Source organism: Anser anser, assembly GCF_964211835.1.
Source record: "Anser anser genome assembly, chromosome: 16".
NCBI classification, from domain to species: domain Eukaryota; kingdom Metazoa; phylum Chordata; class Aves; order Anseriformes; family Anatidae; genus Anser; species Anser anser.
This window is the reverse complement of record NC_139737.1, coordinates 477,679-501,422: the sequence shown is the minus strand read 5'-3', so window position 1 is coordinate 501,422 and position 23,744 is coordinate 477,679. Positions and strand designations below refer to the sequence as shown.

Here is a 23,744-nt window from a genome sequence, read left to right as displayed (position 1 = left end):
CGGCGCGCCGATTGGCCGCCGCGAGCCCCGCCCACGGCGGAGCCCCGCCCCCCGGCGGAGCCCCGCCCCCGTGCACGTGACCGGCCGGGGGTCATATGGGCGGGTGTCACGTGCCGCGCGGCGCTGCGCCGCCGGGAGCCGCTGCGGGACCGGGAGCGGGGTCAGCGGGGGGGGGGGGGGAGCGGGCTGGGGGGGGCACCGGGAGCGGGGGGCTCCGGGAGCGGGAGCAGCTCCGGGGCCGTCCCGGGCCCCGCGGCGCGCCCCCAGCTGCCGCTGTCCCGCAGATGGTGCCGGCGGTGCTGTGCGCGCTGCTGCTGCTGCTGGGGCCGGGCCTCGCCGCGCCGCCGGGCCACGAGGTGCGGTTCCTGCCCGGGCTGCCCAAGCAGGCGGCCTTCCGCCACTTCTCGGGGCACCTCCGCGCCGGGCCCGCCGCCCGCCTGCACTACTGGTACGTGGGGGCTGCCCCCGGGCGGGGCCGGGCGGGGCCGGGCCGGGGCTCCCCGGGCGCTCACGGCCCCCTCCCGCAGGTTCGTGGAGGCGCAGAGCGACCCCCGCGGCAGCCCCGTGGTGCTGTGGCTGAACGGCGGCCCCGGCTGCAGCTCCATGGAGGGCTTCCTGAAGGAGCACGGCCCCTTCCTGGTCAGTGCCCGCTGCGGGGGCTCGCGGGCTGCGGCCCGCTGGGGCCGTCCCCGCCGTGCCCCCTGCCCGGCAGCCGCCGCCTTCTCCCTCCGTAGGTGCAGCCCGATGGGGTCAGCCTGAAGTACAACGACTACGCCTGGAACAAGGTACGGGCGGGGAGCGGCCCCACCTGCCTGGGCAGCCGCACCCTGCAAGGGGCACGGGCGGCTCCGAGCCAGCTCCTGCCGCTCTCCGGCGGGGCTGAGCCCCCTCTGCCCGACCCCCCTGCTCTGAAGCCCGCTCCCAAGCAGGGCAGCAATGTGGCCCTCTGGTGCAGCACTGGCGTGGCAGACACAAACACCGCTGTAGATGAAGGCCGGTAGCCCTCTGTCCCAGTGGCTCCCCCCGGGAGCCAGGAGGAGGGCTTCCCCTGTTCTGCAGCTCCCCTGGTGTCCCTGCAGATTGCCAACATGCTCTACCTGGAGTCCCCCGCTGGCGTTGGCTTCTCGTACTCCGAGGACAAGAAGTACGCCACGAATGACACTGAGGCGAGTGACCCTGCCTGCTGGGAGCACCCAGCCTCGTGCCTGCCCCGCTCCGGGGGCTGCCCCGCTGGCTGTGCTCACTCCCTGTGCCTGCAGGTCGCTCACAACAACTACCTGGCGCTGAAGGAGTTCTTCCGGCTCTTCCCCGAGTACTCCAAGAACGACCTCTTCCTCACGGGGGAGAGCTACGGGGGGGTTTACATCCCCACGCTGGCCGAGTGGGTGATGCAGGACCCCAGCCTCAACCTGAAGGTGAGCGGCACTGCTCTGTGCGGGGCTGGGGGGCGGAGGGGTCGGCACGGCCTCGCGGGGGCCCGGCCGGCAGCTGCAGCGTGGGGCCCGGTCCAGGGCACGGGGCGGGCCTGGCCCCGCAGCCTTTCATCTCCTCCGGGGTGCTGGCAGCGGCCGCCGGCGGATGTGTCCCTGCTGCGTGGGACCGGGGGAGCACTCAGGCACCCGCAACCTTTCCTGTTCCCCACTGTGGAGTAAACAGGGCCGCATCTGGGGCCACATCTGCTTCCTGCCTGACGCCGATGCGGCTGTGGCCGCCCTGCGGGGAGCTGGGACGCCGCAGAGTTGTTTTCTTCTTGCTTCACAGGGAATCGCTGTGGGAAACGGCCTCTCCTCCTATGAGATCAACGACAACTCGCTGGTTTACTTCGCCTATTACCACGGCCTGCTGGGGACCCAGTAAGAGCTGGGGGAGCGCTGCCGCTGGTTCCGCTGTCCCTGGGCGAGCAGGAGGGGGGTGCAGCGTGGGGCAGGGCCGGCTGGGTGAGCGGTGTGGGGGACAGAGGCAGGCTCACCTGCTTTCCGGGCAATCTCTGGCCTGACTTGGACCAGTGCTTGGGCTGTGGAGGTGGCCCCTCGTCCTGCGCGGCTCCAAGGGCTGTGTCTGTCCGGGGCTCTGCCAGCCCCCAGGGCACTGGGCTGAGCTGCGCAGCCACCAGGCAGAGGTCCTGCAGCGTGCCCGTGGCTGCTGGCTTCGTGTCGGCGTCAGCTCTGGCAGCTCGCTGCAGGTCCTCTGGGCTCTCCCCACAGGCTGTGGAAGGACTTACAGACCTTCTGCTGCTCCCAGGGGAAGTGCAACTTCCACGACAACTCCAACCTTAACTGCACGCTCAAGGTGAGGGAGCCAGAGCCCCGGCCGCGTGCCCCTCTCTGGTGCCTGTGAGTGGCTCCTGTCCATCAAGCATCCTGCTCAGTCCCAAGCCCTTCTTGTGGCTCCTTGCAGATGGAGGAGATGATCCAGATTGTAGAGGAGTCCGGCCTCAACATCTACAATCTCTACGCCCCGTGTGCTGGCGGTGTCCCTGGGAGCATGAGGTGAGAGCGGCCGCAGCAGTGGAGCTGTCCCTGGGCACCAGCTTGCAGCGTGCGGGGGGTCCCTGCCTGCAGGGGGACCTGGTGGGGTGGGCAGGGCCGTGCTGCCTCTGGCTGCTGGCAGGGCCCCCTCTTCCCTGGGGGGGCCCCAGGTTGTTCCCCGGGCCCTCGTTCCTCCAGGGCTTTCAGCCTGTCTCCGTGCTTGGTCTGCCTGCAGGTACGAGGGCGACTACCTCGTCACACACGACCTGGGAAACTCCTTCATCCGGATGCCGATGAGGTTCTCCTGGCGACAGGTGAGCCTGGGCGCCTGTGACACGGGGCTGCGAGCACCCTCTGCCCGGCCAGCCGCGCTGCCCGGGGGCTGAGCGGGCAGAGCAGCCCCTCTCAGGGAGCAGCGCCGAGGTGCTGCCGCTGCAGGGCCTCTCCTGACTCTTCCAGAACCTGTTCCGCATGCCTGTAGCCCGTAAGAAGGTGCGGATGGACCCGCCGTGCACCAACTCCACAGCACCCACCATGTATCTGAATTCCCCGGAGGTGAGGAAGGCTCTCCACATCCCCCCTGAGGCGCCCGAGTGGCAGGTGTGCAGGTGAGCAAGCTGCGGGCAGGGATGTGGCCAGGAGGGTGAGCAGCTGCCTGGTGCTGACGCTTCTTCCCCAGCTTCGAGGTGAACCGCAGCTACAAGCGCCTCTACATGCAGATGACCGAGCAGTACCTGAAGCTGCTCGGAGCCATGGTATGTGCGGGGCGAGCAGCTCTCCCCGACGGGCCTCCTGCCTGCCCGGGGCCGCTGCCCTGCGCAGCGCTCAGCTCCTCCTGCTCCGCAGAAATACCGGATCCTGGTGTACAACGGGGATGTCGACATGGCCTGCAACTTCCTCGGGGATGAGTGGTTTGTGGACTCCCTGTGCCAGAAGGTAAATGCGCAGAGCAGGCTCTAGGCGAGCCTTGTCACCAGCCCCAGGGAGCTCCGGGCTGCCCAGGTCAGCTGGGCACCAGCGCAGCGCTGGGAGCCCCGGGGCAGGGCTGGGAGCCCGTCCGGGCAGCCAGGGCTCGGCCGGGTGCTGACGGTGCTGCCTCCGGCCCCAGGTGCAGGTGTCTCGCCGGCCCTGGCTCTACACCGAAGGAGGCGAGAACCAGATCGGGGGCTTTGTGAAGGAGTTCACCAACATTGCCTTCCTCACCGTCAAGGTAGGGCTGTGGGGGGTGCTGTGATGGAGCGTGAGGCTGCTGGCTGCGGTGTGGGCAGACCCTGGTGCTGAGGAGTGCAGTGGGGTGGAGGGGGAGCGGCGCAGTGGGCAGCTGGAGGCTCTGCAGGGCACTGACCACCACCGCTGCCTGTTCCCTGCAGGGAGCCGGCCACATGGTGCCCACGGACCAGCCCCTCGCTGCCTTCACCGTGTTCAGCCGGTTCATTAAGAACGAGCCTTACTAGGAGCCGCCGAGGCTGCGCGTGGTGCTTCCACCTGCCTGCACGCGCCGGCTGCCTCCTGCATGGCTCGTCCTCGCTGCTGCTTGGCTGTGCCACACCACAAGCCACTTGCAGCTGGCGGGGCTCGGCTCAGCCTGTCAGGACAGCAGCCGGGGTGAACGGCGTGGAGGGGCGCTTCCTGCAGGCTGGGGGGAGAGGAGTCCCTGGGGCTCCGTCCCTGCCGGGCGCTGCAGCTGCCTCCTCGCTGTGGCTTCCTGTCTCTCCTCCGCCCCGTCTCCGGAGGCAACTACTTCCCTCTGGGGCGGGAGCGGTGCCTGCCACTTCCCTCTGCACTGCAGCCTCTGCACGCACGTTGCCCTGGGCAGGCTCTGAGCCAGCTGCTCCCTGCTAAGCACAGTTCACGCGGTGGCTGTGAGCTGCCCCACGGGGGCTTTCTGCTCCCCCTGAAACCACTCCCACCCTGATCTCAGTGAAAGGTGACTTACGATGAAGACAATCCCCCTGCCTGGGGCATGCAGTGCTCTTGGGACCTCACAATAAACTCTCTGAACAAGGTTGTTCTGCTCCTCATTAACCAGCTGCTCCCACCTCTCCGCTACCCTTTGCTTTGCTTTCTTTTGCTTTCTCAGGCTCCTCGCCCAGCAGCCAGCAGACACGAGTGCTGCTGCGCCCTGCAGGGGCCCGGGGCCTGTGGGCTGCGCCGCCTCCTCCTGCAGGGCGCACTGGGGCTTCCCACAACTCAGCCAGCCCCAGGAGCAAGGAACAAGTTGCTCCAGGCCCCCCTGCCCCTGTTCTCAGCTGCGTTGCCTCCCAGGCGCCTGGGGGAGCAGTGCTGGCTGTCCCTCCGCTCTCCCCAAGGGCTGGCAGCCGTGCGGTCTGCGGTGGGCTCATCCTCCAAGCAACGAGGCAGCGCGGGTTGGCGTCGAGTGGTTTATTAGTGTAATGACAAGGGTGCAGCAGGGGTTCCCAGAGCAGCTGTCTCCGCCTTGCTGCCACCCACCAGGGCGCAGAAGCCCTGCGGGATGCTCTAGTGGTGCTGGGGATGCTGCTTCCTACCTACAGCCTACGGGTCCAGCCCGGGATCTGCCCTCTGTCCAGGGTGAAGGAGCGAGTGGGAGCTACAGCTGGCGGGGATCTGCGCTGGGCACTGCGGGCGGTGAGGTGGGGGCTGCGGGGACGGCGTGGTATTTCTCAATCACTTCCCGCAGCCCCTTCTGGAAGTGGAGATCAGCCCCCACCGTGAGGAATCCCTGCAAAGGGAAAGCGTGTCAGCCCGGGGCTGGCCGTGCCTGCACCCTGCCGGGCACGGTCCCGGTGCCTGCTGCAGGGGCCCGGGCTGTCCCCACCGTGCTCACGCACCGCGTGGTTGGTGACCACCTCCCTGGTGAAGTCCATGCCTTCCGGCAGCGGGATCTGCACCCCTTTTCTCGTTCTCTCTGTGGGGAGGAGATGCAGTAAGCAGAGAGCAGAGTGCCCCTGCCCCAGCCCAGCTGCGTGCAGGCGGGGGGATGCTCACCGTTAATGATGGGCATGATCGTCAGCTGCAGCAGGGTTTTCAGCGGGGCCTGCAGTGAGAACAGCTGGGGGAGAGGAGGGAGGGTGAGCACCCGGGGGGGGGGGGGGGGCAGAGCTGCCTGGCAGGGCGGGCTGTGCCTGGGCTTCCCAAGGGCTGGGCTGGAAGGGGGGGGCCCGGGCTTCACCCCCTTCCCCCCCAGCTGCTCCCTGCTGCGGCTGGGGGCTGCTCAGGGAGGTTGGACCCCCCCGGGCTGGCACCAGGTCTGCTCACCGCCAGCGATTCCAGCGCTGACTGCTTGGAGTAGATGCGAAACCTGCGGGAGGGAAAGCTGCCGTGAGCCGGGGCAGAGGGGGCTCGTCCCTGCACCCCCGCGGGACCCCAGCGCGGGCCCTACCGCCGCAGGTCCAGCTGCACGCGCAGCGCCTTCCCCTGCAGGAACACCTTGGCGCTCAGCTTCGTTTCCTAGGGACAGAGACCTGTGGGAGCCCTGCTGCGCTGCGGGCAGGCAGCTGGCCAGGCTGGGCGCTGCTCTTGCCCCCCGGGCCCCGCTGTCCCTTTGCTTTGGGACACTGCAGCCTTCCCCCGGGGGGGGGTGTGTGCTCCTGCCCTGCGTGCTGGGGGCTGTGCTGGGGGCGCAGCGCTCACCATGGCCATGCTGGAGAGCTGCACTGGGGGGCGGCCCGCGGGCACCAGCGAGATGTTGAGGAAGGCAGAGACGGAGACGGAGGTGCCCGAGGGTTTGATCACGCAGCGGGGGGGAGCCGACACCTGAAGCACCAGGCGCAGGGGCGCATCCACCACGGCGGGGCTCTGGGGAGGCAGCGGGTGAGCCAGCCCCGGGCACAGCCAGCCCGGGCACAGCTGTGTCCCCACACGTACCCAGGGCCCCCGGGTGCCTCGCCCGCCCCAGGGGCAAGCTCCTCTCACCAGCATGAAGATGGTCCCAAAGAAGGTGGCTCTCAGCAAAACCTCCAGGTCCTTGGGCACCTGCAGGGAGGAGAAACCTCTGTGGATGAGAGCCGTTACTGCTGCCCCAGCAGAGCTGCTCCCCGGGCAGCACCTCCTGCCTCCCCCTGGCTGCCTCCCTCTCCCCCAGCCCCTGCCCATGCCCGGCGGGCGACCCGCGCTGCTTACCTTCTCCCCCTCGAGCTCTATGGCCAGCACGCCCGCCTGGAAGTACGCGTGCATGGCTGAGTCAAAGAAGTACTCGGAGAAGGCGACGTAGACCATGCGCTCGGTCTCCTTGATCACCGGCTCCACCGCGTGGTTCTCCAGTTCCTGGCTCTCCCTCGCACGGTAGAAGAACATGCCCTGGGCCGCGAGCAGCAGATGTTTCTGCAGCTGTAGCGCAGCCTGCCCTGCGCCGTGCTGCCCGGTGCGCGCGCTGGCGCGGGGCGGCTCCGAGGGAAGCAGGGGGAGGCAGGGCAGGATGCGGTGTGCACCTTGAAGTCTAGGTCAAGGGTGTCTGGGGAGACAGATGGATCCCGCAGGAGGGAGTAGTCGATCCCAATGTGATCATCCACGTAGTTCCTCACTGCCAGGAAGAGGTGCTGCCGTGACGAAGCCCGCAGGACGCCCTGCGGTCCTGTGCTCAGCTCGGTCCTGTCCCGCAGAACAACGCTCACCTGGCACCGTGTCCAGCAGGGAGTTCAGCAGCACCAGGCTGGCGTGCTCCAGGGACGGGCAGATCTGAAAGGGATGTGGCTGGGGTGAGGGGAATCACGGCAGTGGGGCTACCCCTGCTCTGGCTGGGGACCCGGGGCCCTCCTCCACCTTCCCTGGGGACAGCCCCTCCTGCTGCGGGGCCGGGGGAGGCCCCGCATCGCCTCCATGCCCCGTCCCCGCTCGCAGCCCTACCTGCTGGCTGACGAGGAAGCGCATCCCTGTGACAATGAAGGTGCTCAGGAACTCGTAGACCTTCCTGCAGGACAGAACAGCTCTGCAGCAGCCTCCAGCCCTGTCCCTCCACCCCTTGTGCCTCAAAGGCAGCACAGCCTGGGCGCGCTGGGCTGGCACGGGGCGAGCTGGGCGCGGGCAGAGCCAGCCTGGCAGAGGGACGCGGCTGCCACGGCGGGGTCGGGTGTACCTGAGCGTGCCAGAGAAGCCTGCGTGCATTCTGGCAATGGAGGCATTGCACGAGATGTTGGAGATCTTGAGGCGCCCGACCTCGTCCTTGGCCAGCTGCAGCACCGTGTGGATGTGGACGCCATCGGCAGAAGCATTGATGGACCCGATGTCGTAACTGGAAGCAAGGGGAACAGACGGGAGGAGCACGCAGCTCCGAGCAGCTCCGGGGCAGCAAGGTGCCCGTGGCACCCCGGCGGGCAGGAGCGGGGGAACTCACAAGAACCAGTAGAGCAGCTGGCGGCGGAAGCGCAGGCTGATGGAGGCGTTGTTGATGTTGAAGGCGAGGTGCTGCTGCGGCTGGAAGTGCAGGTCGGAGAAGGGCAGCTGCAGGTCCACCACCTTCACCCTGCCGGGGAGGGGACGGTGAGGCCGAGCCGGGGGTCGCCGCGCGGGGGGCGAGGGCGGCACTCACTGGCTGATGTTGTAGTGGAACTGCCCCTCCTTGCCGTGCAGGTCCGACACCGTGATGTTCTCCAGCTCCTGCTCCACGAAGCGCAGCCCCTCCTGCTTCACTGCAACGCAGAGCGAGCCCGGGCTGGCCACAGGCAGGCTGCGCCGTGCTCCGCCAGCGTCGCCCACCCGGCCGTGCCTCGGCTCCTCTCCCACTGCCCCCCACGGGGGCGGCGCAGGCTGGGCCCCGCGAGCAGCGCCGCGACCTGCCTCTTACCCAGGCCCCAGGAGCGGGGTCCCGGCCGGCCCCTTACCCAGGTCCAGCCCCTTGGAGGTAATCCGGATCCTGCAGCCGGGCGGGCTAAGCGAGGCCGTGGCCAGGCAGGGCAGCAGCAGCAGGAGGAGGAGGCGGCTGCCGGCAGCCATCTCGCACCTGGAGGCAGAGCGCGGGGGCAGCGCGGGCCGGCCCGGTGGGGCACCCGTGGGGGGAACCGACCCCCCTGGGAGGGATGCGGCCGCTGCCCGCCCTGCCCGCGGTGCGGGGGCAGCCCGGACCCTAGGACCACCCCGGGGCTCTGCTGCACCCCGCGCCCCGAAACCCCGACGCCGCCCAGGTCCCCATCTCCTGAGTGCCTGTGGGCCAGCAGCCCCCTCCCCAGGGTGCTGCACAGAAGCCCCCGGCAGACCCCGTGGGCCCACGGGCTCACGCCCCCAGGGTGCGCTCCAGCCGGCTCCTGCGGTGCCGGCAGTGTCCCACCCTGCCCAGCTCCCCGAACCGCACGGCGAGGCGCGAGCCCTGCGCGTGGTGCGGCAGCGGGGAGCCCAGCACGGCGCGGGGAAGGGAGCCCTCCCGTGGGGCCTCCCCCGCAGCCACGGGGCAGACCCTGGCCGCCCCCCCACGGAGATGTGCTGCCGCCCACGGCCCCGTGGGTGCCGGGCCGGGCCGGGGGCTGGAGCCTCCCCGTCCAGCAGCGACAGGCAGAGCTGCCTGCAGGACTGCGGGACCGTCCAGGGTTTCCCCACAGCGTTTTTGCCCGGTTCTCTGCAAGGGAGAGGAGGACGGGCCCCCTCCTGCTCGGGGTCCAGAGCCTCCATCCTTCCCCGAGGGCCACGCACGGCCGGGGGGGGCCCGCCGACACAACGCCAGCTCAGTTTGGGTACTTACAGTATGACTTGTCCTCGGCTTCCCTGGTGTGGGGAAGCTGAATCACGTGAAGGGAGGGAGGGAGGGAGAACACCAGTAGCTCCAGGAGTTTCTTTTGAGCTGGCTGAGGTTCCCCTGCCTTTATATAGCCCACCAGCCGCCACCCCTTGTGGGCCCGCAGCTGGGAGGAGACACAGCGGGACGGGAGGATGCCGGCCCCGCAGCGCAGGTCCCCGGCTGCCTGCCAGCACCGGCAGACAGCGGGCTGCTCGGACACCCCGGCCGCGGGCTGAGCGCCGGGCCCCGCTCCCCACCACGCACACAGCGCCCGGCAGCACCCCATAACGTGCCCCCCGACCCGCACGGGCAGCCACCACCACGTCCCTCAGCATCGCCAGGCGTCCCGGCACCGCTCAGCCCTGCATGGGGCAAACCTCGCACGTGGGGCCTGGCTGGGGCACTTTGGGGCAGCGCCGCCCCCAGCCCCGCAGGTGCCAGGCTCCCCGCCAGCCCCAACGCTGCCCCACGGGCTCCGCACCGGGCCGCAGGGCGATGCAGGTCCCTCGGCCCCGGGCTGGGGGACGCTGCTCTGAGCCCGTCCGTGACGGGAGCCCCGGCGGGGAAGCTGCAACAGCTGCCAGAGCCTCAGGGCCGCTCCCAGGACACAGCCTGGGCTCTCCAGGGCTTGCTCCTGGCTGCCTGGGGGGCGCGGAGGGGCCCAGCAATGCCCACGCTCCCCTCCTGACCCAGCGAGCGCCTGTCACTGGGGTGGGGACAGCCGGGAGGGCTGGGACGCAGCAGCACCTCTCGGCCCAAGGGAGGCGAGGCACAAACGCGTTTTGCTGCGAGCCCCGTTTGGTTACAAAGAACGAGGCTTTGAGGAGGCTTTGGGCTTTCTGTTCCTGGAGCCCTGGACAAACCCGCCCGCGTCCCCCCTTTCCCCCTTCTCCAGGCTCCTGCAGAGAGGAGTCAGCCTGAGCCAGCGCTTTGCGGTCGGGGCGATTATCTGCGCCATGCACAGCCGGGCTGCGTGGGGCTCGTGTTCTGCAAGGAGGGAGCCTTGGTGCTTACACAGCACTTATCCCCCCAGAACTGCTTCGCCAGCATTAACTGCTTAAACTGACCCCGGTGCTCCCGGTGCAGAGGGCAGGACTCGTGCGGGGCGCGAGCAGGCCGGGTCACGGCCCACAGGGAGGAAAAGCCCCCGGGGACCCGGGCGGCGGGGGGCGGCTGGGAGCCAAAGGGCACGAAGGGGCCTCGGGGCTGGGAGCACGGTGCTTCCACGGGGTGTGGGGGGGCCGCTCCTGGTGCCCGCTCCCGGGCGGGCTGAGCCCCGCGGGGCCCTGCTCAGAGCCCCCGGAGGGGGCCGCACCCCGTGCGGGGGGGCCTCGGAGCGCCTCAGGCTGCGGCCGGGCGGGGGCGGCGGGCGGGGCCCCCCCGGCTGTGCCCGCACGCGGCCGCTGCCCGCTCGGGGCAGGGCCCAGCACGCCCTGAGGCGGCACCGCCCCCCCCCCGGCCCCCCTGGGCGCGGGGCTGGCCGCGAACGGCCCGGTCCGTGCTGGGGGCACCGCGGCTGCCCCGGGACTCCCCCACCCGGTGCCTGCGGCTGCCCCGGGGCCGGGCGCGGCCCGGGCGGGGGAAGCGGCGCCGGGGGCGGCCCGGCCGCAGGCAGCCTCGAGGGCCTCGCCCTGCGGCCGCGGGGCCCGCCCGGGGAAGGGGGGGGGGGGGGGGGGCCGGGGAGGCGGCACCGCCACGCGGCGCCCCCGGGAGCGGCCGGGCTCGGCCCAGCGCAGGGCGGGCGCCGCCGCCCCTCACTAAAGATGGCGCCGGGGCAGGCGGGGCCGCCGCCCGACCGCGCGTGCGCCCCCCCCGCCCGCCAAAGCGCGGGCCGCGCGGCGCGCAGGCGCGGTGCCGTCGGGCCGAGGAGCGGGGGACGCCGCGCGCCTGCGCGGGGCGGCGGCGCCTGCGCGGTGCCGAGGGCGGGGCGGCTCCGCGCCTGCGCAGCGGCGGCCCGCGGTCCCGGCGCAAGATGGCGGCGGCGGGGCGGGCGAGGCGGAGGTGGGGCGGCGGCGGGAAGCGCGGCGGTGCGCGGAGCCTGCAGCCCCCGGCCTCACGCCCAGGTAAGCGGCGCTCCCGCGGGGCCGCGCGGCCGGACGGGGGGCGGCAGGGGGCGGCGGGCGGCGCGGGGCGGGCGAGGCGGGCGGTGCGGGCCCGCGGCCGCCATCTTAGAGCGCGGCCGCTGCAGCCGCCCGGCCCGGCCCGGCCCCTCCGCTCCGCTCCGCCCGGCGCGGGGCTCCCGCCGCTGCCGCCGCGCCTGCGCGCCCCGGCGGCCCCTCCCCCGCCCTCCCGTCCCGTCTCCGTAACGGCCCCCTGTCTCCGCAGCGGCCCCCGCGGGCCAGGCGCGGGACGCCCCGCTATGAGGATGCGGCCCCGAGGCGCCAGCGGCCAGCACGGAGCGACGGCCCCGCGTCCCGGCAGGCAGCCCGCCCCCGTAAGTACCGCCCGGCCCCGGCTCCTCCCGCCCGGCCCGCACAGGCGCCGCAGGGTCGGCATCGCCGCCGCTCCGCACCCGCTCGGCCCCCGGCTGCCCGCCGGGCCCGGCCCGTCAGCGCCAAAGGGAGGGCGGCCCCGGGGCTGCAGCGGCGCCTAGTGCCCGGCGGAGGCGGCCCCTCGGTGCCCGGTGCGCTCGCCGCCTCCTCGCGGGGGCTCCGGGTGCCGCTCGGCCCCGGCCCCGGGCAGCCGGGCGCTCGGACGGGAGAAGCGCCGGCGGCAGGCGGCAGCGCCCCGTCCCCAGCCCCGCGACGCAGCCTCGGTGCTGGGCTGAGGGAAGAAGTCGCCGTGTCCCCGCTGGCTGCTGCTGCTCGCCTTTGTCTGCGTCTGCCGTCGTCCGGTGTGACAGCCTGCTTTGCTGAAGCGAATACAAGTAACGGGCCTGTTCGCTGTACAGCTCTGCCTCGTGTCTTCTTCCACCTCGCTGTGGTCTCTGGTCGTGCTGCTGCTCCTAGGCTGTTAGCTCTCTGGGCAGGGACGGTGCTGTGCTGTGTCCGTGAAGCACTGTATGCCTCGCTGCCGTGTATGAGCACAATGCCGTAACCACCACAACGTGATTGCTCCGGGTCCCTCTCGCTGTCTAAGACACAACAATAGTTACATAAAAGCAGAGCTCCTCCTGTCAGGATTCTGTTACTTGGCTTTAGTCCTTTACACAGAGCTTAAGGATGCTTGCATTTAATGCTCATCAACGTTGATAAAGTGTTACAGCTTCTTATCACCTTCCCCTCCTCTACTTTATCCGTAAATGGGAGAAGGCAAAAACTACAAGCCCTGTCTGTCAGCTGTTTTGAGCTATCGGTGGTAGAAAACCACTGGCAAGTCACTGCACATGGCGTGTGATCTCCAGTCTAGGAAGATCTTGATACCCGGTACTGTCTGTAACTTCTTAAAATACGTGCTTGGCTCGCTCCGGGAGGTCCGGCCCCATCAGTACCGATCCGTTGTAATGTGTTGTCTGTGTGATGTGCGAGACACATTGACAGCTGCGTGTGTAAATAGGTTTTAAGGAGGGCTAAACACAGCTTTGAAAAGTTTGTGACACGTGAAACACACAACGAGGCTCACGACGTGCAGCCCTGGGACCCTCGGTCTCTGGGGAAGTGTCGTGCACCCAGTGCCTGTGACGTGGGTCTGAGCCTTGTCTCGAGGTGGCTGGGCTAACTGCTGCCTGTGTGGCAGCCAGCTGAAGTGTGCCTGCAGGGGTCACGGCGGGGCTGGAGTTCAGGAGGAAGTGTCAGTAAACAAATGTTGTGCAACACCCATAAGTGAGGTGATTAAACGTACGGGGTTGCGTTGGCACGGTCTGTGTAGCAGATGCTTTCGCCTGTGGACTTGGACGTGGCTATCTCCGTAGTTCTGAGCGGAGGCTGCCACTCCAGGTTTCTGCGGTACCCTGCACCTTTCCTTGCTTACCCGTGAGGGAAGGACGGAAACATCTTCCAAGACGTTGGAAGGATCAAGTGTTCCTCAGCCCTGCTGTGCGTCACGCTGATCTCGCTGTCAGTGCTATAGACAACCTACCAGGTCCCTGCTAATTCCTGATCGTTGTCAGCTCCTAACATTCTGCACTTCTGAAATGGCTATTGGAGTTTTTTTGGATGGGATGGGGAGTAAGGATGAATAAATTCAAAATAATTCAGTGCACGAACCAAACCAGAAGTTTTACTTAAGAGGTGAAACACAAGGAAGCCTCCTGCTGGTGCTGTTATTCAGACCCGTTAAAAACACACTGAGTACAAGACTGTGCTCCTGCAGCCCTGACTGACGTGCAGGTGGCCTCCACAGGCCAGAATAGAGTCGAGTAACAGAAGGTAGCCAGTAGTTATTTAAAACGCCTTGTTTCCCCCGTTTGTTGCCAGTGCATTTAGGGTTGCCAGAGAGGAGCGATCTGTGGTGATTGACTCAACAGTGCTGATTCAGAAACTTCCCTGGGGGAAGAGGGGTGAATAAGAGAGGAGAAACCTGGCTGTTCTTCTACAGCTGGGAATGCTAAATGATGATTAAGAGAAGCTTTACCGTTTCAACAGACTTTATTTTGTATAGCTGTTGTTATGCAAATGAGAAAATACCAAAGGCTAAAATAGCCTGGCTGAGGCCTGACAGTTAGTCTGGGTCTGGAAGGTACGGAGGAGAACAACTCAGGAGCTCCTCACTCCTAGCCTGTGGTTCTGTGAGCCACCACAGTTGTTATTAGTGAAGCACTGGGGTTGTTTTATATAGCAGAAGGATTTTAACGAATGCCTTTAGTTTAAATTACGTGCAGTTATGTGTGTGTAAATTGATTTTAACTGATTTTAAATTGATTTTTAACTGATTTTAACTATCCAAGGATAACGGGGCAGGTATGGATAGCATTGCCGGCATGTTAGAGGGTGGTAGATGTTCACAGAAGAGTCTATTTTATTTCTTAAGCATTCAGTCCTGCTGAATGAAATGACATGCTGCACGTCTAGGAGAGATCTAGCTGGAAGAGGAGAATTTTCAGTGCTGTCCGTAAGAGCTTCCTTAGCGTTCAAAGCTCAGCATTCCTTACAGCGAGCTGTACCTCGTGGAGCAGGTATTTCTCAGGACTTAACTGTTGTTTGTACTGGTTCGAGTCATGTTTTATTGCGAGAATGAACTTAAGCTGTTACAGCTGAGTGGGCCAAGTGAATCTGGGATCCTTCCTGCTGTAACACGGACTTCTTGTGTATTTGTTCTAGTGTGGTTGCTGAGAAATGGCCAATGAGAATCACGGAAGCCCTGCGGAGGAAGCATCTCTAATGAGTCACTCACCTGGCACTTCCAACCAGAACCAGCCCAGCTCCCCCAAACCGATGCGACTGGTGCAGGACCTCCCAGGTACTGGTTGTGCTCCTGACAAGGCCGGGCATGGAGTTCTGAAGGGCCTGGGTAGCAGGGGAGGGAAGGTGGAACGGGGCTGCCAAGAGAGTTGGGAGCGCTGCGTGTTTCAGAGCGTGCTGTGATAGTAATGGGGACGTGAGGAGTAGGGCTGCTCTTCAGCACTGGTCTTGTCCTGACTCCTCCTGTCCTCTCAGATGAGCTGGTGCAGGCTGGCTGGGAGAAGTGCTGGAGCAAACGGGAGAATCGCCCTTACTACTTCAACCGCTTCACCAACCAGTCTCTGTGGGAAATGCCTGTTCTGGGACAGCATGATGTCATTGTAAGTAACCACTTACCTCAAGAGGTTGTGCCAATACTGCGGTATTCTGCTGGGATTTGAGATTACCTGTGTGGGAGGGCCCTCTTTACCTTCAGAGCTCTTCTCCAAGTCCAGCGTCTGGCTTGGTTCTGACAAAACATTCCTCATTCAGGTGCCTGCTCTGATAGTGCTGTTGCAGGCGTAGTACACTGCTCAGAGAATACTCAACCTGGGAGACTTGCGTAGAATTTTACTGATCTAAGTCTTGAACTAAAAACCAAACCAAATAAACCATACAGACACAAGTGTAGAAGAGAATTTTTCAGCTTTTTGCAGGTGTATTAGTATCCTTATTTCTGTCCACTTGGGAGCTGGTGGCAGTGGCAAGGGAAGTTAAGAAGTTTTATTGCCTTTGGTACTCTGCGGTGGCAGCTGGTGAACTCATAAGTACTGTTGTTGTTTGCACACTCTTAGTCAGACCCTCTGGGATTGAATGCGGCTCCTATGCCACTGGAAGGTGGAATGGTAGAGACCTCCGTGGACAGCAGGCAAAGGAAGAGGAGATTCTCTGAGGAGGTTCCCCCGAGTGGCAACAGTATGAAAAAGTCCAAGGTGGGTCTGGTGTTGTGAGATGAATGCTTAAGGATGTCGTTCAAACTGAAACCTAGAGGGTCTGGAACTTGCAGCTGTTTTTCTGAACTGCGCAAGATCAGGCCACTGTAGTATAACCCAACCTGTAACAGTTCACGCTCCAGAATTACAGAATTACAAAAGTGGAAGCAGACTCAGGTCCGGCTCATTTGCCATTTCTCTTACAGCCTGAGATGGAGTGTGGGAGTTGAGAGATACCATGTTTCTCAGTCATAACCTGTTAGCTTGTATGTCCGTATTAACTTATGCTAAGTGCAGGCAGAACATGCTCTAGCAATCCACTGGGTATCCTGAGATGTGTCGTTAGGTATGCTGGGATGCTTCCCTTTTACCTTTCTCTGTGGGGCAGTAATTCATCTTCTACGTGCCCAGGTGGATGTTCCGGGGAACCCAGCCGCTCAGCCAGTCCCCATCTCTCCCAGTATTCCAGGAACCTCTGTTTTGAAGGCATGGTGCGTTTCACCTGAAGATAAACAGCAGGCGGCTCTTCTACGACCAACTGAGTGAGTTATATCCATTTGTCTTCTGTTCTTGGTAGTAGGTTAGAGGTGGCTGATTTTCTAAATGCCTTTGAAGAAGAACCTGAGGGACGTGACATTCTCCCGTGTCTTTGCAAGGAATCTTGATAGTTTGATTTCCTGGTTGGTAAAACTGCCCCAGGAAGCATCTTTAGAAGTAATATTTGATAATTAGCCAGTGATCTGACCATCAGGTTGACGTTTTTTTTCCTGCCATAGAGTATACTGGGACCTGGATATTCAGACAAATGCAGTGATTAAGCAGAGGGCACCATCTGAAGTGCTCTCTCCACACCCCGAGGTGGAGCTGCTTCGATCCCAGCTCATTCTCAAGCTGCGGCAACACTATCGTGAGCTCTGCCAGCAGCGAGAAGGTAAGTTCCTGTTGCGCTCCCCTTCTTTGTCTTCGCAATCCTGCAGTACCTTGGTGTTCTTCCGTCTGGTTCACATCTGTCTCTTTCCTGTGGTTTCCTCTTTTTGCGATGGTTTTATTCTCTTTGACATTGTTTTAAGGTTGTAAACTTATTAAGCTGACCTCCAGTGTTGATTCTTGTCAGAGCTTCTGGGCATCTCTTTATCGTATTGATTTGACCCTTTTTCTGTGCTTCTCCAGGGATTGACCCCCCAAGGGAGTCTTTTAACCGCTGGATGTTGGAGAGGAAGGTGGTTGATAAAGGCACAGACCCTCTTTTACCGAGTGACTGCGAGCCAGTAGTGTCTCCTTCCATGTTCAGAGAAATCATGAATGACATTCCCATCAGGTACTGTTGAAAGACAGGACAACTTTCTGGGTTGTTCTTTTCTTGGGCTAGTCCAGTGATTTACCTGCTGCGGTTTTCTGCTTTCATATTTCACTTTCACTGATGAAGTGGTTAAGGTGCCGTTTATATAAAGTTTGGGAACTGGATCTGGCCTTCATGGCAGCTGTGAAACTGATGCGTGTGAATTTATGCTTGCCTCAGGCTATCCAGAATCAAGTTCCGGGAAGAAGCCAAGAGACTGCTCTTCAAGTATGCTGAGGCTGCAAAACGGCTTATTGAATCCAGGTGGGGGTTCCTCTTGCAGCGCTGTCACTTTCAGAGATGAGAAAAAGTTTATAGGAACTTGTAGGAGGAGCTACAGCGTCCCGCCTTATTCTGGATAGGTCGTTATCTTACAGGGGAAAAGCAAGGTTAAGAACACATGGAAGAAAAACGGTAGTGCTGGAGCCATCTTTTGCTAGTGATGTTATCGTGAAATCAGATGTTGGGAAGCTGTGAATGTTTGCAGAGATGAGCAAGAATCTGTGTAACACTAAATATGGAATGCCTTCTGTCATTTATTCCTGAGATAATACAAGAGTACTTGGGCCTTACTGATAGTAAAGAGAAACAAACTTAGCCTGCTATTTTATTACACCACGTATAATTTTTCTGAAGAGTCCTGCCACAGGACAGAATTGAGGAAGATAGCCTAGTGGGGAAAAACCAAAGCTTGTTAACAGGGTAGTTTTATTGAAGTCGCAAGCTCTTGACAGTGGCTGCATTTGGAAATGAGAGGCAGGATGAAAATGGGCCATTTCTCTCGTAGATAAATCCGTTATCTGCCTTTCCCGTCACAGAGAGGACAGCAGACAGCTAGCTGCACTGTGTCCTGGCAGGAGCGTGGCAGTCTGTAGTCAGATGTCTGGAAGAACTTTCTGTGGGAGGCCTGGAGGGGAGTGAGGAGCTAGGGCCCTGAGGACGTGTCAGCAGCTGTGTTCCCCCGCTGATGAAACACTGTTGTGGTAGCGTGGATATATTGCCACGCACCTCTGGGTTAAATTTCACTTGTCTGTTTTGTGCAGGAGTGCATCACCAGACAGCAGGAAAGTGGTGAAATGGAATGTGGAGGACACCTTCAGCTGGCTGCGACGGGACCATTCTGCTTCCAAGGAGGATTACATGGTCAGTGTCCCTCCTGTGCAGCTGCGCGCAGCGAGCCTAGGGACAGATGGGGCGTTCAGGGCCAGACAAAGGTGCTTGAGAAGGCTGCGATTGCTTTCCTCTGATTTGTGAAGTGGAAGTGGCAAAGGCATGGAGATCTGCATACCTCCGGAGAGTGAGGTGGTGCGTGAGGTGGTGCGTTGTGCAAGGGACTCTTCTGATTATGCAGGACCGACTGGAGCACTTACGCAAGCAGTGTGGGCCCCATGTGTCTGCTGCAGCAAAGGACTCTGTTGAAGGCATCTGCAGTAAGATTTACTACATATCCCTTGAATACGTCAAGCGCATCCGGGAGAAGCATCTTGCCATCCTCAAAGAGAACAATATATCTGGTACACAGTAAACCTTTTTCTTACTCCTTGGTCCTTGCTTCCTTCATCACTACCATTCTTTAACCCTCCCTTTTGCCTTTGAGTCTTAGCTCTCCTCAGACATGCTCCCTCCAGATCCCAGTGTCTGCCTTTTGCTGCTTGTTCTTGCTGCCTGTCTTCCCACCTGATTGTGATTCCTTCTAGCTGAACTTTCCTGTGAGCTCTTTTTTTCTCTGCCAAAGCTAAGGCTAAGTTGCTGTCCAAAATAGTTAACCACAAGGTGGCAGAAAGGCTCCTTTGCCTCCTGCACTTGACAGCCTGGGAATGTTTACTGGTTTTTAGAATGAGTTTGGGGCAAACCGAAATAACAATAACGACAAGGAAACTGTTTTACTCATCCAGAACGTGCCTTACGATGCTGGTATGGTTGTGTACAGTCTGCAGGTCTCCTGTGTTACAGGTGGAGAAATACTGTGAAATGGATCCTCTGTGCTCCGGCAGCGTGTGATAGGATTAATTTTGGGAATCAGCTCTGATCTTAGGTGGCTGCCTGCATGATGTGTGTGAAGGGCCACCACTGTGTTCGGGGGGGGACCACTCTGCTCTTTTAGCTTTACTTCTGTCACTGCGTGTTTTGAGGTGGAAGGAAGATCTGTTCCGGATGTCCTTGGATTCTAATGGACTGCCTTGATCTTTATTCTCTGTAGCTGAGATAGAAGCTCCTGAAGTCCAGGACAGGCTTGTGTACTGTTACCCAGTGCGACTGGCCATCCCCTCCCCACCACTCCCCAGTGTGGAAATGCACATGGAAAACAATGTGGCATGTGTGCGGTACAAGGGGGAAATGGTGAAAGTGAGCCGCAACTACTTCAGCAAGCTGGTAAGGGCTGGCTGCAGGCCTGTGCGACTGTCGTTGCAAGTTGCTCTTTGCCGAGAGCTTCCGTTTCTCCTTTTCCTCTGAGCGGAGGGACTGTGTGGCAGGACAGAGTGCTGACCTGGTGGGGGCTGCCTGATACTGCCCTGGTAGTAGCAGACATGAGCACAGCTTCCTTCTGCTTAGTCAGGGTCAGCCTTCTGCTGGGAGTACTTAAAAGGCGTTGCGTGTGTGCTTTGGGTTCATGCTGTGTTGCAAGAATGGTTCTCACAACAAGGCTGCCCGTGCTGAGAGACACTTGCTGATGTGTTGCATTCATGCATGCTAGTAAATAGCTTGCGGTTCGTTCCCATGGTAAAAGCAGATGTGCTGAAAAACCTTCGTGCAGAGCCCCACCTGCTCCTTTGTACATCGCTGTCTCTCCTCGTGCCGTGACGTGTTCGTGTGCTGGCTGTCCTACCTTTGCGGTGCTGTTGGTTTTTAACGGCTGGGCTTTCTCTTCCAGTGGCTTCTCTATCGGTACAGTTGCATTGATGACTCTGGCTTTGAAAAGTTTCTGCCCAGGGTTTGGTGCCTTCTCCGTCGATACCAGGTACTGTCTCATCACAGTTGTGCGTCAAAAAGCCCTAGTAATAGTGGGGACTTGCTGTCGTTATTCTGGGAGGTCCACGACTCTGGGAGCCGGGTACAAAACAAGGCTTACGTGGGGGCTGTTGTCTGCTCCCGTTGTTGTGAGGTAGGAGTGTAGTCTGGGGAGCAGTTGTGATCTTGAGGGAAGACCTTGGTGGGGATGAAGATAAATTGTTACAAAAACCTTCAGTAGTTCATGGCATCGCCGTGAGGACTAACTGAAGGTTCGTGGGGAGTCTGTGTAAAAACTGACACTTGCTTTGTGGGGCCTGAGTTAGAGAAAGTATCTAAAGAGCATTCTTGGGTACATGCAGGGGACCTGCACGAATTTGAGAAAGGATGAGGAGGCCCTGCATACCTAGAGGAGTGGGTGCATGGACATGTGGCCCTTGGTCTGTGTTCAGTGAAGGGAACAGAAGGAACAGCAAGTGCAGGCACTTCTCACCGGGATTTGCTCTCCTCAGATGATGTTTGGTGTGGGCCTGTATGAAGGAACTGGCCTGCAGGGGGCACTGCCCGTGCACGTCTTTGAAGCCCTCCACAAGCTCTTTGGAGTGAGTTTTGAATGCTTTGCCTCGCCTCTGAATTGCTATTTTAAACAGTACTGTTCGGCCTTCTTGGATACAGACGGGTATTTTGGATCCAGGGGGTGAGTCTTATGTTACAGTGCCCTTTGCCGTGTGTCTGTGTGGGTGCGTGCGTGTGTGCGGTGCGAGGGTTCCGGACAGGCTGACGGCTCCGGGAGCTCGTGGCAGTAGCTGGTTGTGTGGTGCCTGCGCAGAAGGATGTGTGCTTTGGGCCTGCGGAAAGGCAACGAGTGGACCTGGATTGCCCGTGGGGCAACCAGGAGTGTGCCGCTGGTCTGGTTAGAGGTGTCTGGTCCCGACACGGTGCGCTTTGTGAGTCTGGCAGCGCTTGCCCTTGTTCTGGTGAAAGGGAGAACTGAGCCCTGAAGCAGTCAGCTTGGATCCGCAGTCAGCCCTCAGCGACTGCAGATGGGCTACGTCCCCAGTGACGGTTCTGTTATTCAGAAGTGGCAGGCCTCATGCTGCTGGGAATTCAGGCCTTCTGAGAGCATGAGTGTCGTTTCTGAGGAAATGGCTGCTTTTGAAGGTATGAAAATTAGAATTCTAGCCTCTCTGACAGGGATCTTCGCCTTTTTCCTCTAGCCCGTGCCTGGATTTCTTCCCTATAAGTGGGTCTTTTGAGGCAAATCCTCCATTCTGCGAGGAGCTGATGGATGCCATGGTCTCTCACTTTGAGGTATGTTCACTCACCCGTGTTGTTATTCTGAATGGAGCTGTGCAGTGCTCTGCTCCCCACTGCTCCTGTACCCTCATAACAGGGCTGTTACTCAGAAGGCAAAGGGTTGTGACTGCTGCTGTACTGCTCTGGAAGCAGAAATGTTTCTTTCTTGTAGAAGTCATTAGGCATGTCTTTGCTTAACTGGGGCTAAGATTGTTTTCTTGTTGGACTAGAAATTGCTGGAGAGCTCCAGTGAGCCCCTCTCCTTCATTGTCTTCATCCCTGAGTGGAGGGACCCTCCTACACCAGCCCTGACCCGCATGGAGCAGAGCAAGTTCAAGCGGCACCAGCTCATCCTGTCAGCCTTCGATCACGAATACCGCAGCGGGTCTCAGCACGTCTGCAAAAAGTAGGCTTTTCTCTGGGGTCCTTCTGGGAATGCGTTTCTGATGAGCAGCCTCTTAGGAGAGCCGTGTGACAGGAACATCCTATCCCAAGTGGAAATCAATGGAAAGTAGGGAAAAGGCAAGGAAAAATGCAATGCGTAATCATCCTGGATTTTAAAGAGAGGTGTTGTGGAATCCAGAGTGTTGTGGATTTTCACACTCATTTGATGACTGCTGAGGTGTTTCACTAACTAAAAAACTTGTGAGTGAGGTATTCCTTCGGTACAAGTCCAGTCTGAATGGTTCATCCCCTGCGGTGCTGTGGTGATCACCTGTGTCCCTCTACCAACTCCCCACTCCGGTGAGCCGCAGCCGAGTAGGATTTCCTGGGCTACCAAACGCCGTAGTGCCTCGGTAGTTCAGCATCGCTCCGAAGGAAGCAGAAGGAGCAGTCAGGATCTTGGTCCTCAGTGGGGCAAGCCGGCCCTTGGTCTGCTGCTTAAGCAACAAGTTCAAGACACAGCTTGTTTAAGCAACGAGTACTTAAATGCTAAGTTTTCTGTGTCTGGTTAGGATTGCTGAGAGGTTCATTATCTCACTGAGTGTTTCAGGGACAGCAGTGTCCTGGTGCACATGCGGGCCAAGGAGCTGCTTGGCTCAGTGCCTCTCCTCTGAAACTTGGTGAGCCTCTGCCTTCACTGCAGTCTGCTTCCTCTTTGTCTCATAACAGTGAAGGACAGGGAGGAAAAGTTGTCCTAAAAACTACACAGAGGAAGAGGAGAGGCAGGTGCTAGGAAGAGTGTTCCCCTGTAGTTGTGTGACTTCTTGCCAGGTGGGCCAGCGAGAGATGCTGAGCGCCTGTTGTCTTTTCTCACAGAGAGGAGATGTACTACAAGGCCGTGCACAACACCGCCGTCCTCTTCCTGCAGAACAGCGCGGGCTTTGCCAAGTGGGAGCCCACGCCGGAACGGCTGCAGGAGCTCGTTGCGGCCTACAAGCATTCGGGCCGGACCCTCAGCTCCTCGTCCTCGTCCTCCTCGTCCTCCTCGTCCTCCTCCGCAGACAAGGAGCGGGAGCTGGGCCGCGAGCAAAGCAGCAGCCGGGAGACTAATGCCAACTGAGGTGCAGAGGTGAGAGGCAGCAGGGAGGCGCCGGCGGCCCCGAGGAGGCTCGCCAGGGCAGGCGGAGAGACTGCTGGCTGCGCAGCACCGGCCCGGGGGACTCTTGCCCAGCAGCTCCACGGCACCCGCCTTCCCCTGCGAACTGCACGCTGCCCGCGCCCGGCAGCGCCGCGGAGCGCCCGGCCCCCGGCCGGGAGAGGAGCTGGGCTGCAGCCACGCCGCAGGGCGAGGGAGCCACGCGTGGGCGGCAGGAGGAGCGGGCGGCCCCTTCGCCGCCCGAGCACGGACGAAGGGGCAGCCGGAGCTGGGACGCGCGCACGGGCGGAAGGACGGACGAGGGGCGGCCGGAGGGACGGCCGTGGCGAGCGCTCGGCGCGTGGCGCCGCGCCTGGAGGGGCCCCGGCAGCCGGCCACAGCCCGGCGCGGGCAGGAGGAGCGCGGGCAGAGCGCGGGGGCTCCCGCGGCCGGACTGGCACCAGCACAGCTCCGTGTCCATAGTGTAAATAGTTCTGTCCGTGGCGCCCGTGCTCCTCGCAGGGCTGCTCCCATCGCACCCGCGTTTCTTTTCCACATGTGTGAGTCCCGTGTTCGCCGACGCTGTGTTCCCGTATAGGAGAGGAGCGGAGGAGAGGAGTTCTTTGGTGTGTAAAGACGTCTTTGCAGCTGTTTTGTAGTCGTTGTGGTTTTTATGCGGAGCCTCCGGGCTGTATTTAACCTCCTTGGGTTTTGTTTTGTAAGGATTAATTTAACACCGCTAACCATTTTATTACTTTTATCAAGAAGAGCAAAGTCTATTTTTGATTTCCGTTTCCTAGTTCTTAGGAACATTAAAAACCAGCATACAGCTCTGCCCCGTGTCAGTGCCTTTCCTCGTGTGTCAGTGACTTTCCTCGTCTGTCAGCCGTGGGTCTGTGGTCAGCCCCTGCCCTTGCCTCAGTCTCGCTCTGGTTGAACAATAGAAAAATGTTTTGGGTTCTTCTTTTTATTTCGGAACTCGTACTTTGAATCTCTCTGCCAAATTGATACAATTACAGTACACTAGAAAAATACTGACTGCTCTGGCAGACGTGTAACATTTTGCCCAGAACATTAAGTGTTAGGAGGTACATTGACTAACAAGACAAATGTGCTGGTCATGAAAATATGGGTGGCTTTGCCCAAATATTAAAAGACAACAAATGCCACAATGAGGGAAGGGCTGTGGTGGGTGTTGTGGTGGCACAGAAAATCCGTAACGGAGATCAGCTCCAGAT

General features: G+C 61.3%; 3 protein-coding genes across 4 annotated transcripts; 2 read left to right on the top strand and 1 right to left on the bottom strand.

Annotated features, from left to right (window-relative positions):
• The first annotated feature begins 27 nt into the window (after nucleotides 1-27).
• CTSA (cathepsin A) lies at nucleotides 28-4,474 on the top strand. Its single transcript, XM_083801970.1, has 15 exons — nucleotides 28-160; nucleotides 285-448; nucleotides 528-639; nucleotides 735-785; nucleotides 1,080-1,166; nucleotides 1,260-1,415; nucleotides 1,762-1,853; nucleotides 2,205-2,289; nucleotides 2,398-2,489; nucleotides 2,704-2,782; nucleotides 2,928-3,076; nucleotides 3,148-3,223; nucleotides 3,315-3,404; nucleotides 3,577-3,678; nucleotides 3,839-4,474. Exons 2-15 carry the CDS (start codon nucleotides 285-287, stop codon nucleotides 3,920-3,922), a joined length of 1,419 nt encoding a protein of 472 aa, XP_083658096.1. The 5' UTR covers nucleotides 28-160; the 3' UTR covers nucleotides 3,923-4,474.
• Nucleotides 4,475-4,837: 363 nt separating this feature from the next.
• On the bottom strand, nucleotides 4,838-10,494 carry PLTP (phospholipid transfer protein). The gene is made up of 16 exons (XM_083801968.1): nucleotides 9,118-10,494; nucleotides 8,267-8,385; nucleotides 7,975-8,074; nucleotides 7,780-7,908; nucleotides 7,522-7,677; nucleotides 7,293-7,356; nucleotides 7,061-7,124; nucleotides 6,878-6,969; nucleotides 6,570-6,746; nucleotides 6,363-6,422; nucleotides 6,081-6,245; nucleotides 5,830-5,897; nucleotides 5,706-5,748; nucleotides 5,436-5,499; nucleotides 5,279-5,355; nucleotides 4,838-5,169 (listed from the first exon to the last, which is right to left on the bottom strand). Exons 1-16 carry the CDS (start codon nucleotides 9,486-9,488, stop codon nucleotides 5,038-5,040), a joined length of 1,881 nt encoding a protein of 626 aa, XP_083658094.1. The 5' UTR covers nucleotides 9,489-10,494; the 3' UTR covers nucleotides 4,838-5,037.
• Nucleotides 10,495-11,058: 564 nt separating this feature from the next.
• On the top strand, nucleotides 11,059-23,341 carry PCIF1 (phosphorylated CTD interacting factor 1). 2 transcript variants are annotated; one of them, XM_083801966.1, is made up of 17 exons: nucleotides 11,059-11,216; nucleotides 11,479-11,587; nucleotides 14,352-14,490; nucleotides 14,688-14,812; nucleotides 15,266-15,403; nucleotides 15,815-15,945; nucleotides 16,180-16,334; nucleotides 16,574-16,721; nucleotides 16,923-17,006; nucleotides 17,786-17,885; nucleotides 18,094-18,256; nucleotides 18,943-19,115; nucleotides 19,615-19,701; nucleotides 20,204-20,388; nucleotides 20,909-21,002; nucleotides 21,218-21,393; nucleotides 22,248-23,341. In XM_083801966.1, exons 3-17 carry the CDS (start codon nucleotides 14,367-14,369, stop codon nucleotides 22,489-22,491), a joined length of 2,127 nt encoding a protein of 708 aa, XP_083658092.1. In that variant the 5' UTR covers nucleotides 11,059-11,216; nucleotides 11,479-11,587; nucleotides 14,352-14,366; the 3' UTR covers nucleotides 22,492-23,341. The 2 variants fall into 2 exon arrangements, with proteins under 2 accessions (XP_083658092.1, XP_083658093.1); XM_083801967.1 differs by lacking the exons at nucleotides 11,059-11,216; nucleotides 11,479-11,587 and adding an exon at nucleotides 11,725-14,206.
• The last annotated feature ends 403 nt before the right edge of the window (nucleotides 23,342-23,744 follow it).

Excerpts from the sequence above, each read along its gene's own strand:
- CTSA (XM_083801970.1), top strand. The coding sequence starts at position 285 with ATGGTGCCGGCGGTGCTGTGCGCGCTGCTGCTGCTGCTGGGGCCGGGC. Across the intron at positions 786-1,079 it reads ACGACTACGCCTGGAACAAG|ATTGCCAACATGCTCTACCT; the intron begins GTACGGGCGGGG and ends GTGTCCCTGCAG. Across the intron at positions 1,416-1,761 it reads ACCCCAGCCTCAACCTGAAG|GGAATCGCTGTGGGAAACGG; the intron begins GTGAGCGGCACT and ends CTTGCTTCACAG.
- PLTP (XM_083801968.1), bottom strand. The coding sequence starts at position 9,488 with ATGCTGAGGGACGTGGTGGTGGCTGCCCGTGCGGGTCGGGGGGCACGT. Across the intron at positions 6,970-7,060 it reads CCTGCTGGACACGGTGCCAG|TGAGGAACTACGTGGATGAT; the intron begins GTGAGCGTTGTT and ends TCTTCCTGGCAG. Across the intron at positions 5,356-5,435 it reads GATCATGCCCATCATTAACG|AGAGAACGAGAAAAGGGGTG; the intron begins GTGAGCATCCCC and ends TCCTCCCCACAG.
- PCIF1 (XM_083801966.1), top strand. The coding sequence starts at position 14,367 with ATGGCCAATGAGAATCACGGAAGCCCTGCGGAGGAAGCATCTCTAATG. Across the intron at positions 17,007-17,785 it reads AAACGGCTTATTGAATCCAG|GAGTGCATCACCAGACAGCA; the intron begins GTGGGGGTTCCT and ends TGTTTTGTGCAG. Across the intron at positions 19,702-20,203 it reads GCCTTCTCCGTCGATACCAG|ATGATGTTTGGTGTGGGCCT; the intron begins GTACTGTCTCAT and ends TGCTCTCCTCAG.